This window comes from Choristoneura fumiferana, chromosome 25 (assembly GCF_025370935.1).
Source record: "Choristoneura fumiferana chromosome 25, NRCan_CFum_1, whole genome shotgun sequence".
NCBI lineage: Eukaryota > Metazoa > Arthropoda > Insecta > Lepidoptera > Tortricidae > Choristoneura > Choristoneura fumiferana.
The window spans coordinates 3,161,741-3,185,655 of record NC_133496.1 but is presented as its reverse complement, the minus strand read 5'-3'; the positions used below and the strand labels follow the sequence as shown (position 1 = coordinate 3,185,655).

Below are 23,915 nucleotides of genomic sequence, written 5' to 3'. Positions count from 1 at the left end.
GCTTTAATGAGTCGATGTTCGTAATTCTGCCGCCCGAGCGACATACAATGTTTTTCATCACATTTGCGAGTAAAATTGTATATTTGTAAAAGAAAAAACTATTATTTTTTCAAAAAGGCTATTTCCATCTTATTCTATCATAACTATGACTGCGTTCCGTGCATTTGTTGGCACTAACCAAATGTATGGATGCGGCATTACTTCCCACAGGGTGTATGTACCTGTGGGGTGTACCGTTTTTTTTTCAAGTTACTTTTATTGCCTTGCAAGTCAATATCTTTGGTCGAACGCACCTAAGTAATTGACTTATCGCCAACACTGAACGTACTTCAATCCAGTACTACACTAACGAGTATTACATATATGATTAGGTACTACTCATCATCCATCATCATCATCATCATCATCCCAGCCTATATACGTCCCACTGCTGGGCACAGCTCTCCTCTCAGAACAAGAGGGCTTGGGCCATAGTTCCCACGCGGGCCCAGTGCGGATTGGGAACTTCACACGCACCATTGAATTGCTTCGCAGGTTTGTGCAGGTTTCCTCACGATGTTTTCCTTCACCGCAAAGCTCGTGGTAAATTTCAAATGTAATTCCGCACATGAATTTCGAAAAACTCAGAGGTGCAAGCCGGCCTTTGAACCCACGACCCTCTGCTTGAGAGGCGATAGGTCAAACCACTAGGCCACCACGGCTTCACTAGAAATTAATTGCTCTAAAAGTTTATATTTCAAAACTTTAAACAAAAATTAAATTAATCAATTATTATTTTTGAAGACTTTCCGACCTCAACTGTCATCGTCCAAAATAATTGTCCATGTTTCATAAATCCACTAAACATTTAGTGGATTTACGAAATTTTAATTTTAGTCACTAGAATATAAGGGAAAAACAAACAAACCTGATATCCCATTACCTTTGACAAAACAAAGTAATACTTATAGGTAGTGCCACGAGTGTCTAACTAAGTGAATGATTACACACACAGCTACGTGAAGTACCTACTGATTACAAAAAAATCGAATGAATGGAATGAGTGAAGTAAATATATTAAAAAAAACACTTAAATATACATTTTAATGGGTAACAAAAACAGTAAAATTATATTTCCTGTTTCTTTCTCGTTCTTTTAAAGATAGGTAATAATTAACAAAAAAAAATTAAAGGAACTTTAGGTCTATCTTGCAATTCACTGTTGAACTTGCTATCGGTACGAAAAAGAACAAACGTCAAAATCCCGCTGTCATTACACATGACTTGTTGTTGTGTGCGTGATCTCAACTCTCGTGGCACTGCCTATATTTACCTAAAGCATGGACAACGTCCATGGTTAAAGATAAAAACAAAATAAAAACGTCTTTGACCCAGCTTAAAAACCAATGATTACAATCAAATATAACCCTTATCAACTGTTGCATAAAGTGCAGAGAGATACTCATAAGATTGACCCTAAGTTGTTAAATTTATCACGATCAAGGTTATCAGAAATGTGTTCCATAGTTAGATATGGGTGTGGAATTTATAAACAGATTTTATTTATAATGATTCCCTTATAGTATCTAATTTTATTTGTTGGCTTCTTGAATTATACCTATACCTTCTCGATTCGCTGGATTTCCGTGTCGTCCAATTCTTCTTTCGTCTGAATTTTTCACTTACGAAAAATCCTAAGTGCCTAATCAATGACTATGAATAATTGTTGGCTTTACTTTTTAGAGTTCCGTAGTTCAAAGGAAAAAAACCGGCCAAGAGCGTGTCGGACACGCCCAAAATAGGGTTCCGTAGCCACTACCAAAAAATTAAGTAGTAATATTTTTCTAAGGATTTCGTATTTTGAACGGAATATATTTCATACCTTAAGCTGCTATTTAAGAGTAAAACTACTAATAATTCTCAAGCAAACTTAGCCGTTATAGTTTTCCTTGAAAGTTTGATATACCATCCAATCCTTAGAAAAATATTACTTAATTTTTTCGTAATGGCTACGGAACCCTATTTTAGGCGTGTCCGACACACTCTTGGCCGGTTTTTTTTATAATTGTTAGTTAAGTATTTGCTCTAAATTAGATTTTTTCTATTTTTGTAGAAAAAAAAAACACTTTTTAGGGTTCCGTACCTCGAAAGAAAAAAACGGAACCCTTATAGGATCACTTTGTTGTCCGTCCGTCTGTCATGACCCTTTTTCTCAGGAACGCGTGGAGGTATCAAGCTGAAATTGATACCGAATACTCATATCTGCGGTCCCTTGAAGCCTTGGAAAAATCAAACTTTTAAGTCAACGCAATCAAAAGTTACAGTGGTTCTTGGTTACAGTCATTAAACAACCAAATTCCAAACAAATTGCCGTGCACTGAAAACCTATAGGGTACTTCCAGTTGGCCTAGAAACTTGAAATTTGGTATGAAGCTAGCTATTATAACACAACCAACTAGAAAAATCTGAAAATCTTGATTTTTTATGTGTCTGTAAATATCAATGACCAATATAATTTGACCCCACACTGCGTACATTTTTCTTAGGAGCAGGGCTCTGCTTACACTGGATGTATTAAATCACTTGGAAAAAGCGGGAAATATCTTCAACACACGATTCCCGTTTACATACCTATAAATGTGTACGGAACCCTCGGTGCGCGAGTCCGACTCGCACTTTCCCGGATTTTTTTCTTTTTTGCCAGGGGAGAGGTGTAGTGTGAGCTGTGCCACACGCACACTCCCATTATGTAATACCTATAATAAGGAATCATTAATGTTAATAGGCAGTATTTTCATTTTCATTTAGACGACCAGATGGCCTAGTGGTTAGAGAACCTGACTACGAAGCTTGAGGTCCCGGGTTCAATTCCCGCGTCGGGGCAGATATTTGTATGAAAAATACGAATGTTTGTTCTCGGGTCTTGGGTGTTTAATATGTATTTAAGTATGTATCTATCTATATAATTATATTTATCTGTTGCTTAGTACCCATAACACAAGCTTTGCTAAGCTTACTTTGGGACTAGGTCAATTGGTGTGAACTGTCCCGTGATATTTATTTATTTATTCATTTATTTACACATCATTCGTGAGTTTACTTGTCCCCTCGTATCGCCTCCTTACAATATAAGGCTTGAACGGTTTTTGTGTGATCTGGGGTTTTAGCGCACCGTCTCTTTCTCAAGCAGTACTCTAAAGAGGCTAAAGAGGGACGGCGCGCTAAAACTGTTCGCATTTCAAATTATACAAATATTGACCCACTTTAAGAAAGATACGAGTCTACGAGTGACTAGTCTAAGGGGCTGTTTCACCACCCATTGATTAGTGTTAACTGACGGTTAAATGTGATGCCGTCTCCGTCTATTCGAAGAAAACAAATAGAGACGGCATCACATTTAAGCGTCAGTTAACACTAATCAATGGGTGGTGAAACAGTCCCTAAGACTCTACTTATACATTTAGTCGATCACTTTGAATGTAGTTCCGCTTAACTTAAGTCATCACAAATATATAAATAGTCCAAAGATCAGAGTTGACGATTTTCATTCCATGTCTTGTGTCAGCTGTCACGCTATTAGGTACTGTGGTTGGCCTAAAAATTAAGAGTTACTGTAACAAAGCTAGGAAGTCATGGACAAATCAAAATTTCACAATTCACACAACACATAAAGGTCTGTAAATTTGGCAATACGACCTCTGGTCATCCGTCCATCTCAAAGGCAAGGTAAGTGAAATAAAAGTTGCAAAATATTTTCAACTATGTATTTTTATTCAAAGTCAAAAATTGAACCTTACGGCGTTCACAATGTCACTTTATGATAATAATTCATCACGGTTTTATTTCATAAATTCACAAAACATGATTCAATTAAAACCTACGTATAAATAAAAAAGATATTACATTGAAAACATATAACATCAAGTAGTTTTATATAAGTAGTATTCTACAGGTCATTGGACCTATGCAAACAATAAAAACATAGTACAGCTACATCAGTCTTGCAAAATTAATTATACATTTATTTATGAGCAACGAAAACGAGTTGTATTCTTATATAAATATCCAAAATAACAGACCTTTTTCAATGCTGTCTAGATTCGCTTTTTGAGGCACTTGTTATGGCGATATAAATTCAACTTCATTAGGCTGTGTTTCCACCATGGATGTGCCAAATGTGTTTATCATGAACCAACAGAAACGCTTCATGTACAGACGTATCCTCGCTCAGGTCAGCTCTAGTGGAAAAAGCTGAGCGGAGCGAGAATCCTACTAATATTATAAATTTGAAAGTTTGTGAAGATGTTTGGATGTTTGTTTCTACATCACGTTTAAACCACTGAACCGATTTAGATGAAATTCGGTATACAGATAGTTGTAGTCCCGGAGAAGGACATAGGGTAGTTTTTATCCCGAAATAGCGATAAACGAATACTACGCGAACGGAGTCGCGGGCAACGACTAGTAGGTAAATAAAGTTTTTATTGGTTCATGACAAACACATTCCTCGCAACGCATCCTCACACATCTCTAGTGGAGACGCAGCCTTAGTAGCTTAATATTAAAAATGTCAAAGTAACTGTCTGTCTGTCAGTCTGATTGACCACTTCATGGTAAAACTGCTGAACCAATTTCGCCAGACGAAATAACTGGTAACAGCGAGTAAATGTAATAATATAAAAATGTTTCCAATTCTTATCTTACTTGTTTATTTGTTATGTAATGTTCCATACATAAAACATAAAATGAATGCACATAGCGAGTCATAACAATAGCATGGTGGAGTTTGTCTTAAACGTGCATTTGTCTGAGGCATTATCATTATTAAACATATATATATATTTGATAAAATTTATTTCCTATTTCATATCATCACAAGGCGATTTTGGAGGTGTAATCTGATCACGTTTAAGTTGAAAAGCCTAAAATGTGAATGTTTCACGTAAAATACGATGTTAAAACGACAGGAAATGTCATACGTCCCGGTTTATATCAAAACCAGTATCACCATAATGCACTCTCTGTAAGTAAGTTGTCTTTCACAACACAATTCGATCCTGATCGCGTCCGCAGAATAACCAGTATTTTATTTAGAAAATTATCTTTCTCTGTCTATCACGATACAGCAGGGCTACTGCGAAACTCGAAATTCGAAATTCGTGTCGTTCGGTCCCTCTGACACTTATACTATTTAATACGAGAGCGAGAGGGACGGCACGATACGAACTTCGATTTTCGAACTTCGGAGTAGGCCCTCAGAATTAAAGATATCGCTTCTTTTGCAATGTAATTAGGGCATACAAAATCGTTTATTATCGTATAGAGAACAAAAAAAACGGTTCTCCCTTTACAAGTAAACCCTGTTTTGAATGCACTAAATGTGCTAATACGGTATTTGACAACTCCTGATTTTGCCATATCTTAATATTATTATGAAAATATAGATAAACAGATAGTATTTAGCGAAGAGAAAATTTAAATCGGTTGGAAATTGGATTTATAGTGATTTTTTGAAAAAATTATATACCTGTCTCTTTCTCAAACGGTTTTCTCTATGCAGCTAGTATGGCGGTACTGGCGTGTGACGTCACATGCCCTTTGCCCTTATAACTTTGTTATTAGTAAAGGTAGCTTAAAAATTGATTTTCTATTCGATAACAGGCATTGTGTAGTTTTAATTTATAAAACATATACAAAATAGTCAAATACCGTATTGATAATGCAGGTCCATTCTGCGTAGCACCCTACAGTTCAACAGTGATGCTATATAAACAACCTAACTAAGTCATTAAACTATTCAATTTCAGTACTTACAGCATCCATAGCTTCCAAAACATCGCATATACTGCCCGCGTACAATCTAACATCCTCGTCTTCTTTAATTTTCAAACTGGCGCAATACAACTTTTTATAATTATCTGTCATTTTCTCATAATCTTTATTTGACTTGGATCTACAGTACTGTATGATGCTTTTGAGTATGAAATGTAGGCGGCCCACGTATATTTTTAGGAGTTCGGACTCGCCCATATTGGGTTTGTCTTCTTGGTCCTCTTTGGTTTCCTTTTGGTCTTCGGGGGCGCGGTCTCTGATCACTTTCATGATGGAGTGGCTCTGGCGGAGCAGCTGGACGGCGTTTTGCAGGGACTTCAGTTTGAGGTTCGGCGTTACTGGAAAAAGTTATTTTATTAATTATTATATGATGTATGGGAGGAAGTGTCACTGTAAAACCACCCTAAGTGTATGTGTGTGTGTGTGTGCGTGCGTGCGTGTGTATGTGTTTGGTCGATCAACTTTTTCTTGTCACTCGTTCGTTACTAATAGTAAACGGTCTCGTAACGTAAAGGGGCTCCAGTATTTTCAGGATTTTCAGGATTCAGTATTTTGTATTGTTTCAAAGCAAATAAATGAGTTTGAGTTTGAGTTTAGACGGGCCATATTTTCACTGCAATATGTGGCCGGCAACTATTGGTGTCCCTGTCTAACATGTGAGTAAGAGAGGGACACCAATAGTTGCCGGCCACAAATTGCAGTGAAAATATGGCCCGTCTAGGAGCCCCTTAAGTTTATGTGTGGCCTAGTGGTTTGACCTATCGCCTCTCAAGCAGAGAGCCGTGGGTTCAAACCCCGGCTCGCACCTCTTGAGTTTTTCGAAATTCATGTGCAGAGTTACATTTGAAATTTCTGGCCCAAGCCCTCTTGTTCTGAGAGGAGGCCTGTGCCCAGCAGTGGGACGTATATAAGCTGGGATGGAGGAGGTTTATAGGATTAAAATTTGCCAAACATGCATTTGAGCCCCTTCTATAATTAAATTATATTGTAACGGATAACTCACGTCTTAAACCGAGTTTAGCTCGACATGCTTCGGGCTATTTCGTAGCCCTTCTTCTCAGGAGCACGCGAACGCGACTCGGCGGCTGCCGCAACACGCACACTACGCGCCACCGCTCTGCTCGCGCGACTGCCCGACGAAACTAACACCAGCTTACCCCCATTTTTATCGTCATTTTTACTGTCAATGTCTAATGTAGGGTAGCACACAACATCGCTCCGTAAAGACACGTTCACACCAACCGATGACGCAGCACGAGTATTTAAAACTGTTTTCCAACTCGGGGGTACCGACCAACCGCAATCCCGGTTAAAATTCGGATGACGACTAATCTCAATGGCTAAACTCGGTTTAAGACGTGAGTTATCCGTTACAATATAATTTAATATGAGTGAGTCTCACGGTAGTTTCATGCATTAAAAAAAAAAAATTTAAACTGTTTATTTCAATAAAAAATGCATAATTACTTTGATTAACCTTAGCTTCTAATCTTAAATTAAAAGATTTTTGAGTTAAGGAGTCTCTAAAGTTGTTTGTACAATGTGATCCTAATATAATCATTCTCATATTGCATATTGCTTGCATTTAATAAGCATGTTAGCATAATGTGACGCAAACGCAACATTTCTTCTATTAAACTGTACTTCTTTTGTCGGCTAGCTGACGGGACAGAATAACAACAAGAAATTCAAATTCAAATTCGAATTCAAATTACTTTATGTCGCATAAAATGGTTGATCCACCCATATATAAGTCAATGCACGTAAAAAGAGCTCTGGGTGGTTAGTGGAGGGGATACGTTTGCGCATCTGTCAACTAACAAGCCAATGGCGTGACGGACGCGCGCGCTCCTACGCCCCCTCCCGCGTCCCCCACTGCTCCGCCGCCAATGAGGGCTATCGCGTATGAATTCGCCGCTAGAGGCGCTAGTGTAGCGTGAGGTCTCCGAAATGTCAAATCTCAAAGTTTTTGGGTGAGCTAAGCGGGTTTATTTATAATTAGAATAATTTTGTGAATATTTTGCATTACCTGAAATTAATAATGGCAATTATGCGATAAGGGGCAATGAATGTCGGTGTTTTGAGACTGTTTTGTTTTTCGAAAACTTTTGTCCTCCCTTTTTTTTCCTAACAAAACGGGACTACGCAAGACTGGTTGCTCGATATTTTTATGGTACGGTTTTAAGATGTATTAATATGATTTTAATCTAAACTTTGTTTTCACGCCCGTAATAACAGACTTTGAAAGCCACGCTTAAAAACCTCGCGCAACAGTGGCGCCATCTAGTGAGACAAAAAACGATAGCCCTCATTAGGTCCGTATTTCGCTCACTGCGCAGGTGTCCCCAGGAGCTCTTTTTACGTGCGTTGATTTGTCCATGTGTGTGTGTGACTTACAGGTAGCGGTCATCTCGCAGAGCGCCACGTGCTCCAGCTGCGCGGTCAGGAACTCTGTGGTGTCGTTGAGAAGCGCGAACAGGTGCGTGGCCGCCAAGTACTGAGTGCGCGCCGAGCTCAGCAGAGAGCGCCGCCGGGGACCCTCCTCTTCCGTCACCCTGGACAATAATAAAATCATCATCATCATCACTACACGACCGGAATGCCCGATGGTTAGAGAAACTGGCCTAGAGGTTTAACCTATGGGGTCTCGAGCAGAGGATCGTGGGTTTCGAAATTCATGTGTGAAATTACATTTGATATTTATCACAAGCTTTACGGTAGCAGTTTGTGAAGTAATTAATAATAATAATAATGGGCCCGCGTGGGAACATCGGCCCAAGCCGGCTCATTCCGAGAGGTCTGTGCCTTGCAGTAGTACTTATAATAGGCCGAGAAGTGATATGATTTTTACGATTTAAAGTACGGAACCTAAGAGCTCCGGGTTCAGCCGACCTGTACGCGAAAGCGCTGGTGTATCGTGGGTCAGCTGACCTGTACTGGGCGTGGTAGAGCGAGGCGAGGCGGTGGTGTATCGTGGGTCAGCTGACCTGTACTGGCGTGGTAGAGCGAGGCGACGCGGTGGTGTATCGTGGGTCAGCTGGACCTGTACTGGGCGTGGTAGAGCGAGGCGACGCGGTGGTGTATCGTGGGTCAGCTGACCTGTACTGGGCGTGGTAGAGCGAGGCGAGGCGGTGGTGTATCGTGGGTCAGCTGACCTGTACTGGGCGTGGTAGAGCGAGGCGAGGCGGTGGTGTATCGTGGGTCAGCTGACCTGTACTGGGCGTGGTAGAGCGAGGCGACGCGGTGGTGTATCGTGGGTCAGCTGACCTGTACTGGGCGTGGTAGAGCGAGGCGAGGCGGTGGTGTATCGTGGGTCAGCTGACCTGTACTGGGCGTGGTAGAGCGAGGCGAGGCGGTGGTGTATCGTGGGTCAGCTGACCTGTACTGGGCGTGGTAGAGCGAGGCGAGGCGGTGGTGTATCGTGGGTCAGCTGACCTGTACTGGGCGTGGTAGAGCGAGGCGACGCGGTGGTGTATCGTGGGTCAGCTGACCTGTACTGGGCGTGGTAGAGCGAGCCGACGCGGTGGTGTATCGTGGGTCAGCTGACCTGTACTGGGCGTGGTAGAGCGAGGCGACGCGGTGGTGTATCGTGGGTCAGCTGACCTGTACTGGGCGTGGTAGAGCGAGGCGACGCGGTGGTGTATCTTGCCGGCGCGGAACTGGTACCAGTCCTGTCGCGGTCCGGGGCTCAGCTGGCAGTGCTTCAGCGCGTGTCGGAACGCCTCCGCCACCTCCGACGGCTCCTGTATACCACATTTCGGGTTCTAGAATATTTATTTCTCTTTGAACACAATTTGTCGCTTACATGAGCAACTTAATATCTAAGGTAGTATTTTTATTTTACAATATAGTAAAGAAAAAACAAGTAAGTTAAGTATAAGGATAAAGTTTTCCGTGATAACTATGTGACATGACATATACAAAAATACTATGGCTATAGTATTTTTGGATGTGGCTACATCCAGTCTGTACTTTTTTTATTTCACGACACTGCTAGAAAATCTGGCCATTGATAACCTGAATACAGTATACAAAACTGCTTATATTCGTGGATTTGACAACTGGCTCATTTATGGCTCGCAAAGATGTCAACAATGTAGCACGACACTGTAACAGGTCGTATCTATACATGGATTTCATAGTAAGATACGACTTTTTTGAATAATCTCTCGCTTAGCAAAATGTTTGCAATGTCTACTAAAATGGCGGCCGGTTGGCGACTGAGTGGAGGTGCAACTTATGCGTGTACAGTCGAGTTCATAAACTTGTGAGCAAAAATTTGATCAAAAATATATGAACACGCTCCTACGCCGTTAACAATATAGTCGTGTTCAGATATTTAGGTCAACATTTTCCATTTATGAACTCGATTGTCCATTTTAGTGGCGACGTTACCAGGGCGCCAGAGTAGCCAGTCACCACGTAGAGAGCCGCAAGTTGTGGCTACGCTTCCAAATTGCCAAAGCGTCAGCCGTTTACATTTCTATATGAATTAGCGACGTCCCCATGGCGCCCCAGTGAGACAGAGCTCTTAATCTGTCATCTCCCATGATAACAGAATCAAAGGAATTCGGGCACAAATTTGTGCCTCTGGGAGAGGACAGGTTAAGAGCGTTTATACCTGCTGAGCTGACAACGTTGCATTTTTGTTAGTTTTTCTCGATTATTCCATAAAAAAATAATGAAAATTAAAAATGTGTTCTGTTAGAACTGTTCTTAATATATAAGTTAATGAATCTACTGCAATGATTATTCTTGATAGATTTTTATTTTCTTTAAAAACCGTTAATAAAAATTTGTTCGTTTTTAATAGAATCTATCCCGAATAATTATTGCAGTAGTCACATTAACTGACTAGTAGCCGTGGTGGCCTAGTGGTTTGACCTATCGCCTCTCAAGCAGAGGGTTGTGGGTTCGAACCCCGGCTCGCACCTGAGTTTTTCGAAATTCATGTGCGGAATTACATTTGAAATTTACCACGAGCTTTGCGGTGAAGGAAAACATCGTGAGGAAACCTGCACAAACCTGCGAAGCGATTCAATGGTGCGTGCGAAGTTCCCAATCCGCACTGGGCCCGCGTGGGAACTATGGCCCAAGCCCTCTTGTTCTGAGAGGAGGCCTGTGCCCAGCAGTGGGACGTATATAGGATGATGATGAAGATGATGATGATGATGACACATTAACTTATTAAGAACAGTCTAGAAAAACTAACAAAAATGCAACGTTGCCAGCTCGGCAGGTATGAACGCTCTTAAGATAATACTGACACTAGGTCGGTAGTTAGGAGTGTCTTGCATCAGCACGGCGCGATTGAAGAGGTGAGAGGACAGTTCCCACTGCACCAGCTCTTTGACTTCGCTGGCTTCCACCCGGCTGAGCAGCTTGAGTGCTGACATGTACAGATCTTCGGCTTTCTGGTACAGGTTCCGCTTGGACGCGCTGCAATTTAAAAAGAAGGCGTCAGTTCTAAAGCATGATTTCTGCCAAACGACTCGCATCGGATCGGAAAGTTTACGAACGGACGCGGCGACCGCCGATCGCATTGCCATTAATATTTTTCAACTCCTGATTACCAATTAAGGCTCCGTTTTTTTTTATCATGGGACACTTGACACCAATTTGATCTAGTCCCTTAGTAGTAGCTTAGCTTAGCCATGGCCTACCAATCCCTACAAGCTATATTTAATACAAAAAAGCTCTTGGTAAATTTCAAATGTAATTCCGCACATGAATTTCGAAAAGCTCAGCGGCGCGAGCCGGGGTTTGAACCCACGACACTCTGCTTGAGAGGCGATAGGACAAACCACTAGGCCACCACGGCTTCAAAAAATACTTTTGTACATTGTGAATTATTTTCCTTCCGAAGCTATGGATAATCTTCGGCATTTTAACGCACAAAATCACAAAATAACACTTTTTTTTTTTATTCAACTGGATGGCAAACGAGCAAGTGGGTCTCCTGATGATAAGAGATCACCACCACCCATAAACACCTGCAACACCAGGGGGATTGCAGATGCGTTGCCAACCTAGAGGCCTAAGATGGGATACCTCAAGTGCCAGTAATTTCACCGGCTGTCTTACTCTCCACGCCGAAACACAACAGAGCCAAGCCCTGCTGCTTCACGGCAGGATTAGCGAGCAAGATGGTGGTAGCAATCCGGGCGGACCTTGCACAAGGTCCTACCACCTGCAAACACTTTAAAATACCGTGCGCAAACAACGTTAAACTTTGACAGCAATAGACAGATGACATTTGAATTTAGTGTTACCAATGAGGGCTATCGTTTTTTGTCTCACTAGATGGCGCGTGAGGTTTTTAAGTATGGCTTTCAAAGTCTGTTATTAAGGGTGTGAAAACAAAGTTTTGATTAAAATCATATTTAATACACCTTAAAACCGTACCATAAAAATATCGAGCATGCCACAGTGTTGCATAGTCCACGTTTTGTTTTGTTCCGAAAGACAAAACTGTCTCAAAACACAGACATTCATTGCCCCGGAACGCATATTAGTCATAATTAATTTCAGATATTGCAAAATATTCACAAATTTATTCTAATTATAAATAAACCCGCGAAGCTCACCCAAAAACTATGAGATTTGACATTTCAGACCTCACGCTATATGCGGTTTTCTGCAATATGGCGAGTTTTTTATAATTCTGGTCAGCCTTTACACTTACTCGAAACAGCCCTCATCGCAATGCGCCTTGAATCTCATGTATCTGCCTTTATTGCAATACAAGAGCGCCAGGTTAGGCACGTCGTTCACTTGTTGGAAGATGGCGGCTGCCTCGTCCAAGCACTGAAGGGACCGCTGCGACAGTTTCTTGAACTGTTCCAGAAGTATCTCCGCTTTAGGGTCACTTGGGTCCTCTTCTATATATTTGTTGTAGATCACTGTTGGATAAATAGTATTCAATGTATTTTTTTTTTGTTCTAGCGATGCACGTCTTCGTACGGGTGCAATTTTCAGAAGGAAGCGAAAGAATAAAAAATTCTATGGACAAAGTTAGGGCAGGGTTAATTTCCAAAAAAAAAGAAACCAATTATGATACGGAGTGGTCAAGATTGGGTCGAAGAGCGGTGGGCAGACCGCCAGCCTGTTGGTCGGATGACATCTGGCAGTTGGCTTGTAAGCTGTGGATGAGACTAGCATAGGAAGGACCGGGCAAAGTGGCCTGAAAATGAAGAGGTCTTTATTCAGCCGTGGCTGAATGTGAGCTGATTTGATTGAGTGATTATTATGGTGTGATGCGAACACAGGCACAGCCACTTGGTGTCTCAAGCCAATCGCCCACACAGTCCCTCGTAATGTCTAAACGGCAAGCGAGCTAAACTAACAGCTCCTGGAACCGAATGCTTAGACCGTAGGGCCAGATTAGTCCTCCAATCCGGAAACTTGGTCTTAGGAACCAGGTACTTGATACTTCGAACCCGATACTTGGTCCTTCGAGCCCGATTCTTGGTCCTTGGAGCCGGATTTTTGGTCCTTCGAGCCAGACATTTGGTGCCTCAAGCCTAAGTTCCTTCAGAACAGATACTAACGTTGCGCGTCGTTCATATATCGCACGCCCAGCTCGTTGGAGACGGAGGCGAGCCGGCGGCGCAGCTCGTCGCGGTGGTCGCGGTGGTCGCGGTGGTCGCGGCGCGCCGTGAGCGCCAGCCGGTAGTACGAGCAGCACGACAGCATGGCGTCCAGCTCCGTCGCTGGGAGGGATATTTCTGTGGAGTTGACACGCCGCTGTTATACACACACCAAAAAACTCTTAGGATACTGATTATCCCTAGATAAATTTGATGTTTTAACTCAGTAGTAACATGCCTATTATTGAAATGTTGAAAAACTGTCTAGGGATAAAAAATAACCCAAAGAACTTTTAATGAGTGTAAAATCGTTTTAGGGAGAAGAGATTCCGGGTATACGTAAATATGCGAGCACAACTCGGTCGTCAAGTATGTTACACATAGTGTGCTCGCCTGCGTGATATCTCTTAGTATCTTGAGATAATCATAATATATTACTGCAGAACACAGGCCTCCTTACAGAAAGAGAGAGCTTAGGCCCTGGTACTGACGCGGGCCCAGTGCGAAACTTTGCTGCTGTTCACTCACGATGTTTTCCGCCACCGTAAATTTCACATAAAAATTATGAAAAAACTCACAGATGCAAGCCCGACCTCGAACACACGACCAGCCATAAAGCCATAGGTAAAATCACTAAGCTAATAAACGAATAATAATACTCACTCAAATCAAATTCATCGGTCACCTCGCAGTCCACTTCTTCTACAAAGTCATTCGCAATCTCCATCCTAATCTTAGTGTCAACATCATGGTCGGTCTCAAACTGTCTCCTAAACCTTTCATTCCCCTGCCACTTTTTACTCCATTGAAAGAAATTGTCCCCCACCCTTCCTATTAGAGCACTAGAATCCACCACTTTACTCTTAATAATCATATTGCTTAATAACTTCTGACACTTGCTAGCTAGATCTATATATTTTAAAGAAAATCCATACTGTTCGCGAGCGTAACTATATTCAGCTAAAGTAGCGTACGCGAGGCATATTTTTTCGTACAACAGTGTCTTTAAATGTAGTTTCCAGGCAAAATTATCGTCTCTATTAGGTTCATGCCACGAAGGTAGTTTTTTCTGGTTCCTTACTAAAATGGCGTTTTTGTCAATAATACTGTTGCTTTCTACTATCTGGTCAGGTTGTTCATTTTTCTTCTCTTTCTTTCTACGTCTGCTTCTAGAAGAGTGTGATTTTTGCTCGGGTTTGTCAATTTTTTTTATCGGCTCGAAGTTTAGTGAGATCGGTTCGTAAGGATTGGCCATTTTGGGGTGCTGCTCTTCTATTAGTATCTGCTCTTTCAGTCGTTCTCTTTCTTCTTCCTGAGGGACATAAACGAAGAAATTACTGTATAATAAAGAGATACAGGGCCGGGCAAAGTGGCATGAAAATTAGGAAAAAGAAGAGAGAAGATTAGAATAATTTATTCTGTCACACATAGGGTTGCCATAGGTCAGGATTTGTCCTGACATGTCATGATTTTTGAATATGTTTTCATGGTACACTTATTAGGAACAAAGTTTACAAAGTTTTAATGAATGAAATTATAAATGTAGTACCAAATAATCAACAAAACGAATAAATATTTATTTCAAAACCATTTAAAATAGGGTAAATTTCGGTTAATGAGAAATTAATCATTTAATTTATTTTTGTTTAAAACTCCAGTTATTTATAATCTACGCCAAAGCTATACCAAATATGTGTTACCTACAAGAAATGTTAGGTTTTTTATAGTGATTTCAGGATTTTTATCGGGACATTTCATTTCTCTGTATGGCAACCCTAGTCACAGTCCCACGCCCAGCCCGCAGCCGCCGCGCCCCGCCCGCTCGTGCTCCTTAACAGACGGCCCTCACCTTACACTTGTGTATGGTGACGCTGTGGAGCGCCAGCAGCCCCTTGAGAGCGTGCGTGAGCGCCGCGCCGCAGCGCGTCGGCGGCGCCACGCCCAGCCCGCAGCCGCCGCGCCCCGCCCGCTTGTGCTCCTAAACAAACGCTTACGATTAATACTACAAAATAGAACATTGAAAAACCAGAAAAGTGTAGCTCATTCGCCCAGCCCGCATCCCCCGGGTCCCACCCGCTTATGCTCCTGGAACAACATTTATCATGATTGGTTTTTTGGAGTCTTTTTGTATTTTTTATTTCAACTCCAAATTTGTTACTTTTACGGTCATCCCGTAGGTAAAACCATATCGAAAATACAAACTGAGGCATGGATTCACAGAAAAACCAGAAAAAGAGACCAACGCTGGGAATCAAACCCAGGTCCTCAGCATTCCGTGCTGCGTGCTATAACCGCTACTGGTGGTCCGCTGGACAGGAGTCTAGACACAAATTTCTCCTATGCACACATCTCAGGTTGCTTTTTTCTCAACATTTATCAAGCTAGAAGGCTAATGACAAAATCAAGTTTTGAGATGGCAAAAACTAGTCTTATCAAGTTATCACAATATTCATAAACTCTCTTCGAACAGACTATATAAATATAATAAAACATCAATACTTGATGAGGAATTGGGTTCGAACACGTAAAGCTAACATCAATAAAACTAAACTCACCCCTTCCTTGGCCGTCCGCCGATCTCCAATATCCCTCAAAGCCAACCCCCTCATCTGCAACGCCAGAGATTTCTCCTCCTTCCCTTTATCATCATCACCTTTCGCGTCACCATCACCGCCGCTCTCAATGCCATCACCTTCATTCGCGGTAATATCTTCATCACACTTGTCAATATCTGTTTCACCGTCACATGTTTTGTCACTGTTTACATTTTCTTTGTCACCACTCTCGCCCGCGATTTCATTTTCTGTCTCGTCTTTCACGCTCTCGGCGTCTCGCTCTGACGTGACTTCGGTTGGTTCGTCGAAGTCTGGCTCTTCGTTATCTGAATCGGAACTTTCGTCTGAAAAATAAAGCTAAGTTTAAAGGGTAATTCGACACCAAAGCAGTAACAGTGGAACTATCAAAACATTTGATTAACAAAAAACAACTAAGAGTTTCACTAATTGGTAGGTTTTCGGTCAACAACCAATAATCATAACCAAACACCTTAATTTTTTAAACTTGCCTTTGAAATCCGGACAAGCGGGGTTAGTTGTAGCCGGAACATACAAGTCTGCCAGCATGTAATGCGACGACGCGACGATCTGAGGGTATCTGCCCACTTCCAGCAACTTTATAGCGTGCTCCAACAGCTGCTTGACATGTTTGGACCTGTTTGTCATACGCATGTTCCTAGCCACCCTATAGAGTAGCATAGCCACAGGCGTGGTGAATGAGTTATCTAAGCTATCCGGGCACAATGACGTCAGATCATACAGTTTAACCACGTCGTCTCGCGGACCTGTTAAAAATGTAAAAAAATTAAGATCGGTAAATCTTGAAAACGTATTTCATATAAATAAAAATCTTAACTCTAGGCATAGATGTATCTAGTATGATGTATGTGTATGAAATGTTGATTAATATGAAAATGAATGAATCAATTTACCAAATTTAACCGCCGGGAAAGCAAAATTATGTGTAAATCATACAAAACGGCTTTTCTTTCTAAAAGTATATACGCCATACGGAATGGCACTCAGGATTTAAACATGAATTGTACAAATTTATGACAACTAAAGCCTCAATCCAAGAATATTTGAATGACATTGTTTAATAATATATTAATAAGCAACACTAGTTTATATTTGCATGTCTTGGCGACAAAATATGTAATAGCTCCATAAACCTGTAACATCTATCTGGACATACCATGTTTGAGCAAATAAATGACTGAATACTGACCTTTAAACAACCAATAAGTATGGCCAGCTTTAGTGGCATTGTGCTTTAAGAAAGATAGGATATTCTGAGCGACGTTCCTCACTACTTTCGGTGAGAATTTTGAGTTCTCCATATTGGGTAGTTCTTCGGTCTTCATCGGCTCGTATTTCTGTACGATGCCGTCTATATGATAGCACATCAGTACTTCTGGTACGTTACACATTAAATTGTCTAGCCAATAATCTATGCCTGTTAGTACGTTGATGGGTTCTCTAGCGTCGCGGAGGCGGAGGGAGACACAAGGGCGATCTTTGTCGCCAAAGATAGGTAAATCACTTCCGATTAACATCTGTATGTCCTCAAAGGTCCATAATACGTTTCTGTTGTATAGGTGCTCGTTTGGGGGTTCTGATCTCGTTTCGGGCTCCGGTAAGAATGGGCCTGAGAATTAGAATAATTCGGGTTAGCCATTAGAATAAAAAAACATAGCCACATCAGCTGATTCACTGCGACTATTCACAGACAAGCATTCCATAGACGGTTCAGTTCATTGATAGAAACTACTTAGTTATTTTTTTTGATCAAATAGAGAAAAAAAAACATACAGAATATGAGTTACAGTATACAGACAACCGTTGGGGGAGAAAAGTCGACCGCGAACCGGAAGACGAAGCGTTGGCAGGCCTCCCACTAGGTACTGACGAGTGACGACAGAGTTGCGGGCAAAGGGTGAATGCAATTGTGCGACAGGAACTGGCGCGTGTCAACTAGTGCGTCTTCATCATCATCATCATCATCATGTCAGCCGAAAGACGTCCACTGCTGGACATAGGCCTCCCCAAGGCTCTCCACTCAGACCGGTCTTCTTCACCACACCAGCCTGTATACGGTCCACTGTTGGCCTGCACGGCACGAGACTGTATAGTATATAGTACCAGGGGCGGGGTCCCCGGGCTCGGGCGCGGCGGCCTGCGGCAGCCCGCAGACGCTGTGCGACAGGAACTGGCGCGTGAGGAACTGGTGCGTCAGCTGGAGCGCCGTCCGGGGCGGAGGCACCGGCGCCAGGCTCATGCGCTCCTGGACACACAATTACACTATTCACTATACTATTCTAACAAATAATCCTGAGAACAAACTGAGTTTATGGTCAACGAAAAATTAAAAAGTTAAAAATATTGCATGAACGATAAACTCAACAACAATGTCGCATACAAATTCCATTATTATCGACTCTCAATCTTTATAAATAGTTAAAACGGCCATAGAAATGTTGGCTCAGGTCTTATACAATCAACTCAAATGGCTGGCATCAGTTATTTTATTGGAACTCCGGACTTTTTTTATTGTACTTATCTGAAACAACTTGTAGTGTTTTCGGTAGAAAAATACACCTGCAGTTTTTTTTATGAAATAAGGCGGGAAAACATAAAAGCTTATTCCAATTTAGTTCTCTTCAACCTCAATCAAAACTTTATATTAGTCTCGGCTGGAATAGCAATTACTGGCTTCATATTAGTTAAACTAACTCACAAGCTTGTCCGTTTAATTTAGTTTAACTCAGTCAGCAATTGCCTACTTCCAAGCCACGACAATAATCTACTATTTCCACCCAAGAGGGAAAAAGCGCTTTTAAGCAGGATAGCTATTTCGAGCTATGGTCTGTCCCCAGAATTCGAGATACTAAAATGACGTTTCATGTGTTACTGTTTTTTTGCATCTCATAAATAGTGATGTGCCGCAACCGGTTATCACCGAAAGATTTTGTAGGTACCTATGTATGTATGTCGTAAAATATTAAGATATGAACGGATCCGTGATGTACTAAAATGTAGGGCACTTAGGACATTCTAGAAAAGGTAAAATAGGTCTAATAAAAATGCGACCGTTTCGAGATTTCGACTTTTTATAGATGTTGATGTTTAAGTTTCAATTCATTTTAAGTAAGTTTTATATTAACTATATAATATGAGAATAATGAATATTTGATTTATTATTGTATGATATGAATATCTAAATAAAACACCGGAAAAAACGCACTGATCACATCCGATGACAATACGAGTAAAGTAACGAAAATCGGTTGAATACCACTTGAATACGAAAAACATGAACAATGACGTTGTGTGATATCTGAGGGCCTACTCCGGAATTCGAAAATCAAAGTTCGTACCGTAACGTCCCTCTCACTTACGTATTAAATTAAATAGTAGTGTCAGAAGGACGGAACGACACGAACTTCGATTTTCGAATTTCGTAGTAGCCCTGCTGGCCCTGACTACGAAATGCAAAACTCGAACTTCGTATGTTGCCGTCCCGCTGACGCTTATCTCATTCAATACGCGAGTGAAAGGGACGGTGCCATACGAACTTCGTTTTCTAGTTTTGTAGTAGCCCCTCTGTATTATTTTTTACGTTGGCACTAAGTGATGAACACTGTATTTTTACCTGTGCTTAGATTTCATCACTTTATCGTATGATAAAGTAAAATGGAAAGTAGAATATTGAATGCATTAATGTTATTTTTGCTATCGTAAAATAAACATTTTATCGGTTATTTACGAAACCGAAATCACGGAGCAGCACTGTTCCTTTATGCTGGCCACATTATTTTTACGTTTGACATTTCAGACTGTCATTTTAGTATCTCGAATTCTGGGACAGACCATAGTGAGGTGAAAATTAAATTAACTCGTAAGTTACTTTCCGAAAGTCCATTATCAAATATATCAATGAACTTAGACCTGCGTTGCCTCACCTGGAAAACCATTAAGAGTATCACAGTCACTGTGAGAACTTTCTAGGTGGGGGGGCACTAACCTTCTCGGACATAGTCTTGAGTATGTTCTCTATGAAGAAGTCCTTAAGCCAGGACCACTCTGACTTGGTGAGATAGTCATACACATCAAACTCGTCCAGGAGCAATGTGTTCTCCACGCGGTGCACCATCATGCTCACCTGATGATTAACAGCATTATTAAGATGTTATATTGGCATTCTGTACCCTAACAGGTGTCATGAGTCATGAATTTACCATCTTGAATAAATAACTATCATCTATTAAATGTAAATATGAATAGTATCGAGTGGCCCTTGCTGAGCGGCCCTCTGGCAGCTCAGCAAGCTATAAAAGCCTATGGTAACCTATAAAAGCCATCTGAGGAAAAAAAAGAATGTATTTGAAGGTGAAGATAGCGTATTCCGAGATGGTTCAGCTGCTTGCCAAAAAATTGGTGCTGTCAAAATTTTGAATTAATTTTTGGCCTAAAGTAAACTAGTACTCACGGTCCCATTGGGCTGGTAGGGCAGCTTGAGCAGCTTTTTGATGCATTCGGCGCCCGAGACCACGTCCACGGACCCCACGCAGTCCGGGAACATGTGCGCCATGCGGAAGCTGGGGAACACCGAGTCAGGCTTGACTAGCTGGCCATGTCGCCACGGCGCGGCGTCGCAATCACAGACGTTGCCAAACGCAAAACACACACAGGACAACAACGAAGTTCGTATCGAACCGTCCCTCTCACTCTCGTATCAAATAATATAAGCATTAGCGGGACGATAAGATACGAAGTTCGAATTGCACGTCGTAGTATAGGGCCAGGCTTGACGGGGATAATTGGCCGCATCGGTACAGCTCGGCATCATGACGAGAATCGGCACGGCGCCGGCTTGCGGCTCGGTGCCGTTACCCATTCAGAGCCATTGACGTCCATCGACGTCTTGGTGGACCCTAATATAATGAGGGCTATCGTTTTTTGTCTCACTAGATGGCGCACTGTTGCGTGAGGTTTTTAAGTATGGCTTTGAAAGTCTGTTATTACGGGCGTGAAAACAAAGTTTAGATTAAAATCATATTTAATACACCTTAAAACCGTACCATAAAAACATCGAGCATGCCACAGTGTTGCATAGTCCCCGTTTTGTTTGGAAAAAAGGAGGACAAAGGTTTCCGAAAGACAAAACTGTCTCAAAACACAGACATTCATTGACCGGAACGCATATTTGCCATAATTAATTTTAGATATTGCAAAATATTCACAAAATTATTCTAATTATAAATAAACCCGCGTAGCTCACCCAAAAACTATGAGATTTGACATTTCGGAGACCTCACGCTACACTAGCGCCTCCAGCGGCGAATTCATACGCGATAGCCCTCATTGGTTTATTGAATCAGGCGTTACTTTGCGGAAGTCCATATCTGTCAACTAAAAGAATTTCTTTGCTCACCCGCGACCTTAAACCCCTAATTTATATTAGGGCATTATTGCCCCAGACGCCGATGGGACGTATATTCTGAACAGTGTCCTGTGGTAAATGTATAAGCCTACATTTAACTTTTAGAATGTCCAGCGTTGTCGAGTTTAAGAATGCAAACATTTTGTGTTTTACTTCGATTTCTGTCTACAGATTCGTCGGCATCGCGGCAAAGTACTTCGTTCGGCAATGAACGGGTACCTAAAGCAAAACACACACAAGACGGCAGCGGGTCGGATCGGATCGGGAGTGCGGCTGGCCTATAGTTACGTGGCTGTAAGTATATGATTATATATGTATGAACATCACATCGCGGTACCCTCGCTGCCGTCGGTGGATGTTGTTCATATACAGCCACGTACCCGAAACAAGCCACTACCGACCAGCGGCTGCCGTCCTGTGTGTGATCTGTGCTTAAATCGGACTTGTGCGCGGAGCGGATAGAACCTGCCTATATCATCCCGTCGCGGCGACGGAACGACCAACGGCGCGGCGCCGGCTTACGGCACGTTGCCGTTGCCGCGCCATGGTGATGTGGTATTGGATAATTATTCGGTTATTTCGTCACAATTATTACCGATACATAATCATTTCTCCACTTTCTGAATTTAGTTCTGCTCAAAACACAGATATTAACACAGATACGAGTATCTTCTACACATTTATAAATAAAAATGCAATGAAGAAATTGTCACTACTAAATAAAATAAAAAATTGCACCTCAAAATCAAATTTTTCTAAGTGCACTTTTTTTATGAACAATTCAAGGGCCTATTTTGCTGACAATTGTTTTGAGATGAGATTTTTTCAGTGTAGTGAAAAGATGTTTGTGTGTCACTTCAGAATGGTAGCACATATTTTGATAATTCTTTTTCATTGTGTTTGTTATTGTCATGAAAAGTTTTGTATGAAAGCTAATGTTTGAAAAATTGTAAGCAAGAGTAAAAAAACAGATTTCAGATTATTATAATTATTTGAGTGTTATTTGTTTCTATCAATTTAATACCTTAAAACAAGCATTTTTTTTTACCTGGACAATCCTGTACTGCCAGCCAGTATCTGCTTGAGCCCGTAGGAGTCCGCGGCCGCCCCCCAGTTGGAGGGGGGCAGGTTCAGGTCCGTGTTACACTGCAGCCGGGAGTAACTCACGGGGCTCGGGAAGGCCGTGTACTTTACAACGGCCGTGGATTTGATGCCCGGTGAGGGGGCTACGGTCCTAGAGATAAAGAAGGAGGCTTTTGGTGTTTGTTTTAATAATGTTAAGCTGTTTCTCCATTGCTGGTGGTAAATGGGCGCGCAAATCACACAGTGGAGTGGAGATCCAGCTTTAGATATAGTTTTCATCATAAATATTATACTCAATCATGAGGCATTTATCAGGCTGACAGTGGGGGGCAACTGGTTAAAACAGTTTAATCTGATGGTCCCTTTAAAATCAAACAAGTCACTTTAAATGCCTTTGACCATAAATGGATGGCAAGTACAACAAAAAAAAATTATTTATAATGCTAAAGGATGGTGACTTAAAAAAATTATAATAAACAAATGGAATGATCTAGCATGATTCAACCGGCGTTTGTCCTTGGTCGTGATCTATATTTTTACAGCGTCTAAGATAAATTTACAATTCTACTTCAGGAAACCAGACGGTAGGCTGAAACTTCTAATGCATACTCGAGGTGTTTTTACCTTCGTGCGTTTGTGTTCATTATTCTCGCCTTCGTCCTCCATTTTCGTAGATCAAAATAACCGGCACTCAAATATTAAGAATACTATGCGCGTGTTCGCACCTCGTCAATCCGGAAGAGATATTGAAATTAAACGTGGGTTGAGTACATTATTATTTTCACATTCAATGTTTGTCTCGCCTTGAGGGATTACGAATACCCGAATACCGTAGGGTACCTACGCGTGAAGTTGAAAGAAGTTGTCAAATTTCACACTTATTTGTCACCTTTCTTCATTATTTTATCTCTATCGCTAGATGCGTAATCAGTAAGTTAGACAGAGAAACAAACAACAGATGTCACAAGCAAAACTGAGAATTCATGGTAACTCTTCTGTGACAGCAGACGACAGCTGATTTAGCTACCTACCCCAAACCTACCCACTACCTACCCAACAGCCAAGACATGTGCAAAATAGTTTGAACTTTGAAGTTTACGAATTATTACGATAAAGCGTAATGAATGCAGATAGAATTCTACGGTGTGAAACTTTAAAATAGTTTTTTTTTCTTTCATCTTGTAACACTAAATTTGTGACATTGACAGCAGGGCTACTACGAAACTCGAAGTTCATATCGTACCGTCTCTCTCGCTCTCGTATTAAATAGTATAAGTGTCAGCAGGGCTACTACGAAGCTAGAAACTCGAAGTTCGTGTCGTGCGGTCCCTCTGACACTTACGCTATTTAATACGAGAGCTAGAGGGACGGTACGATACGATATTACCTGTACTGTACTATTACTTATTCTGTGACGACACGAACTTCGAGTAT

At 41.5% G+C, this 23,915-nt stretch overlaps 1 protein-coding gene across 1 annotated transcript; it reads right to left on the bottom strand.

Moving 5' to 3' along the window:
- Positions 1–3,729: 3,729 nt before the first annotated feature.
- On the bottom strand, positions 3,730–23,147 carry LOC141442537 (erythroid differentiation-related factor 1). The gene is made up of 16 exons (XM_074107556.1): positions 23,106–23,147; positions 22,447–22,694; positions 20,445–20,553; positions 19,980–20,117; positions 18,098–18,239; positions 17,184–17,603; positions 16,465–16,740; positions 15,956–16,299; positions 15,250–15,378; positions 14,064–14,712; positions 13,362–13,538; positions 12,497–12,713; positions 11,079–11,250; positions 9,415–9,554; positions 8,209–8,366; positions 3,730–6,149 (listed from the first exon to the last, which is right to left on the bottom strand). The coding sequence occupies exons 1-16, from the start codon at positions 23,145–23,147 to the stop codon at positions 5,773–5,775; spliced, it is 3,738 nt and encodes a 1,245-aa protein (XP_073963657.1). The 3' UTR covers positions 3,730–5,772.
- Positions 23,148–23,915: the final 768 nt, after the last annotated feature.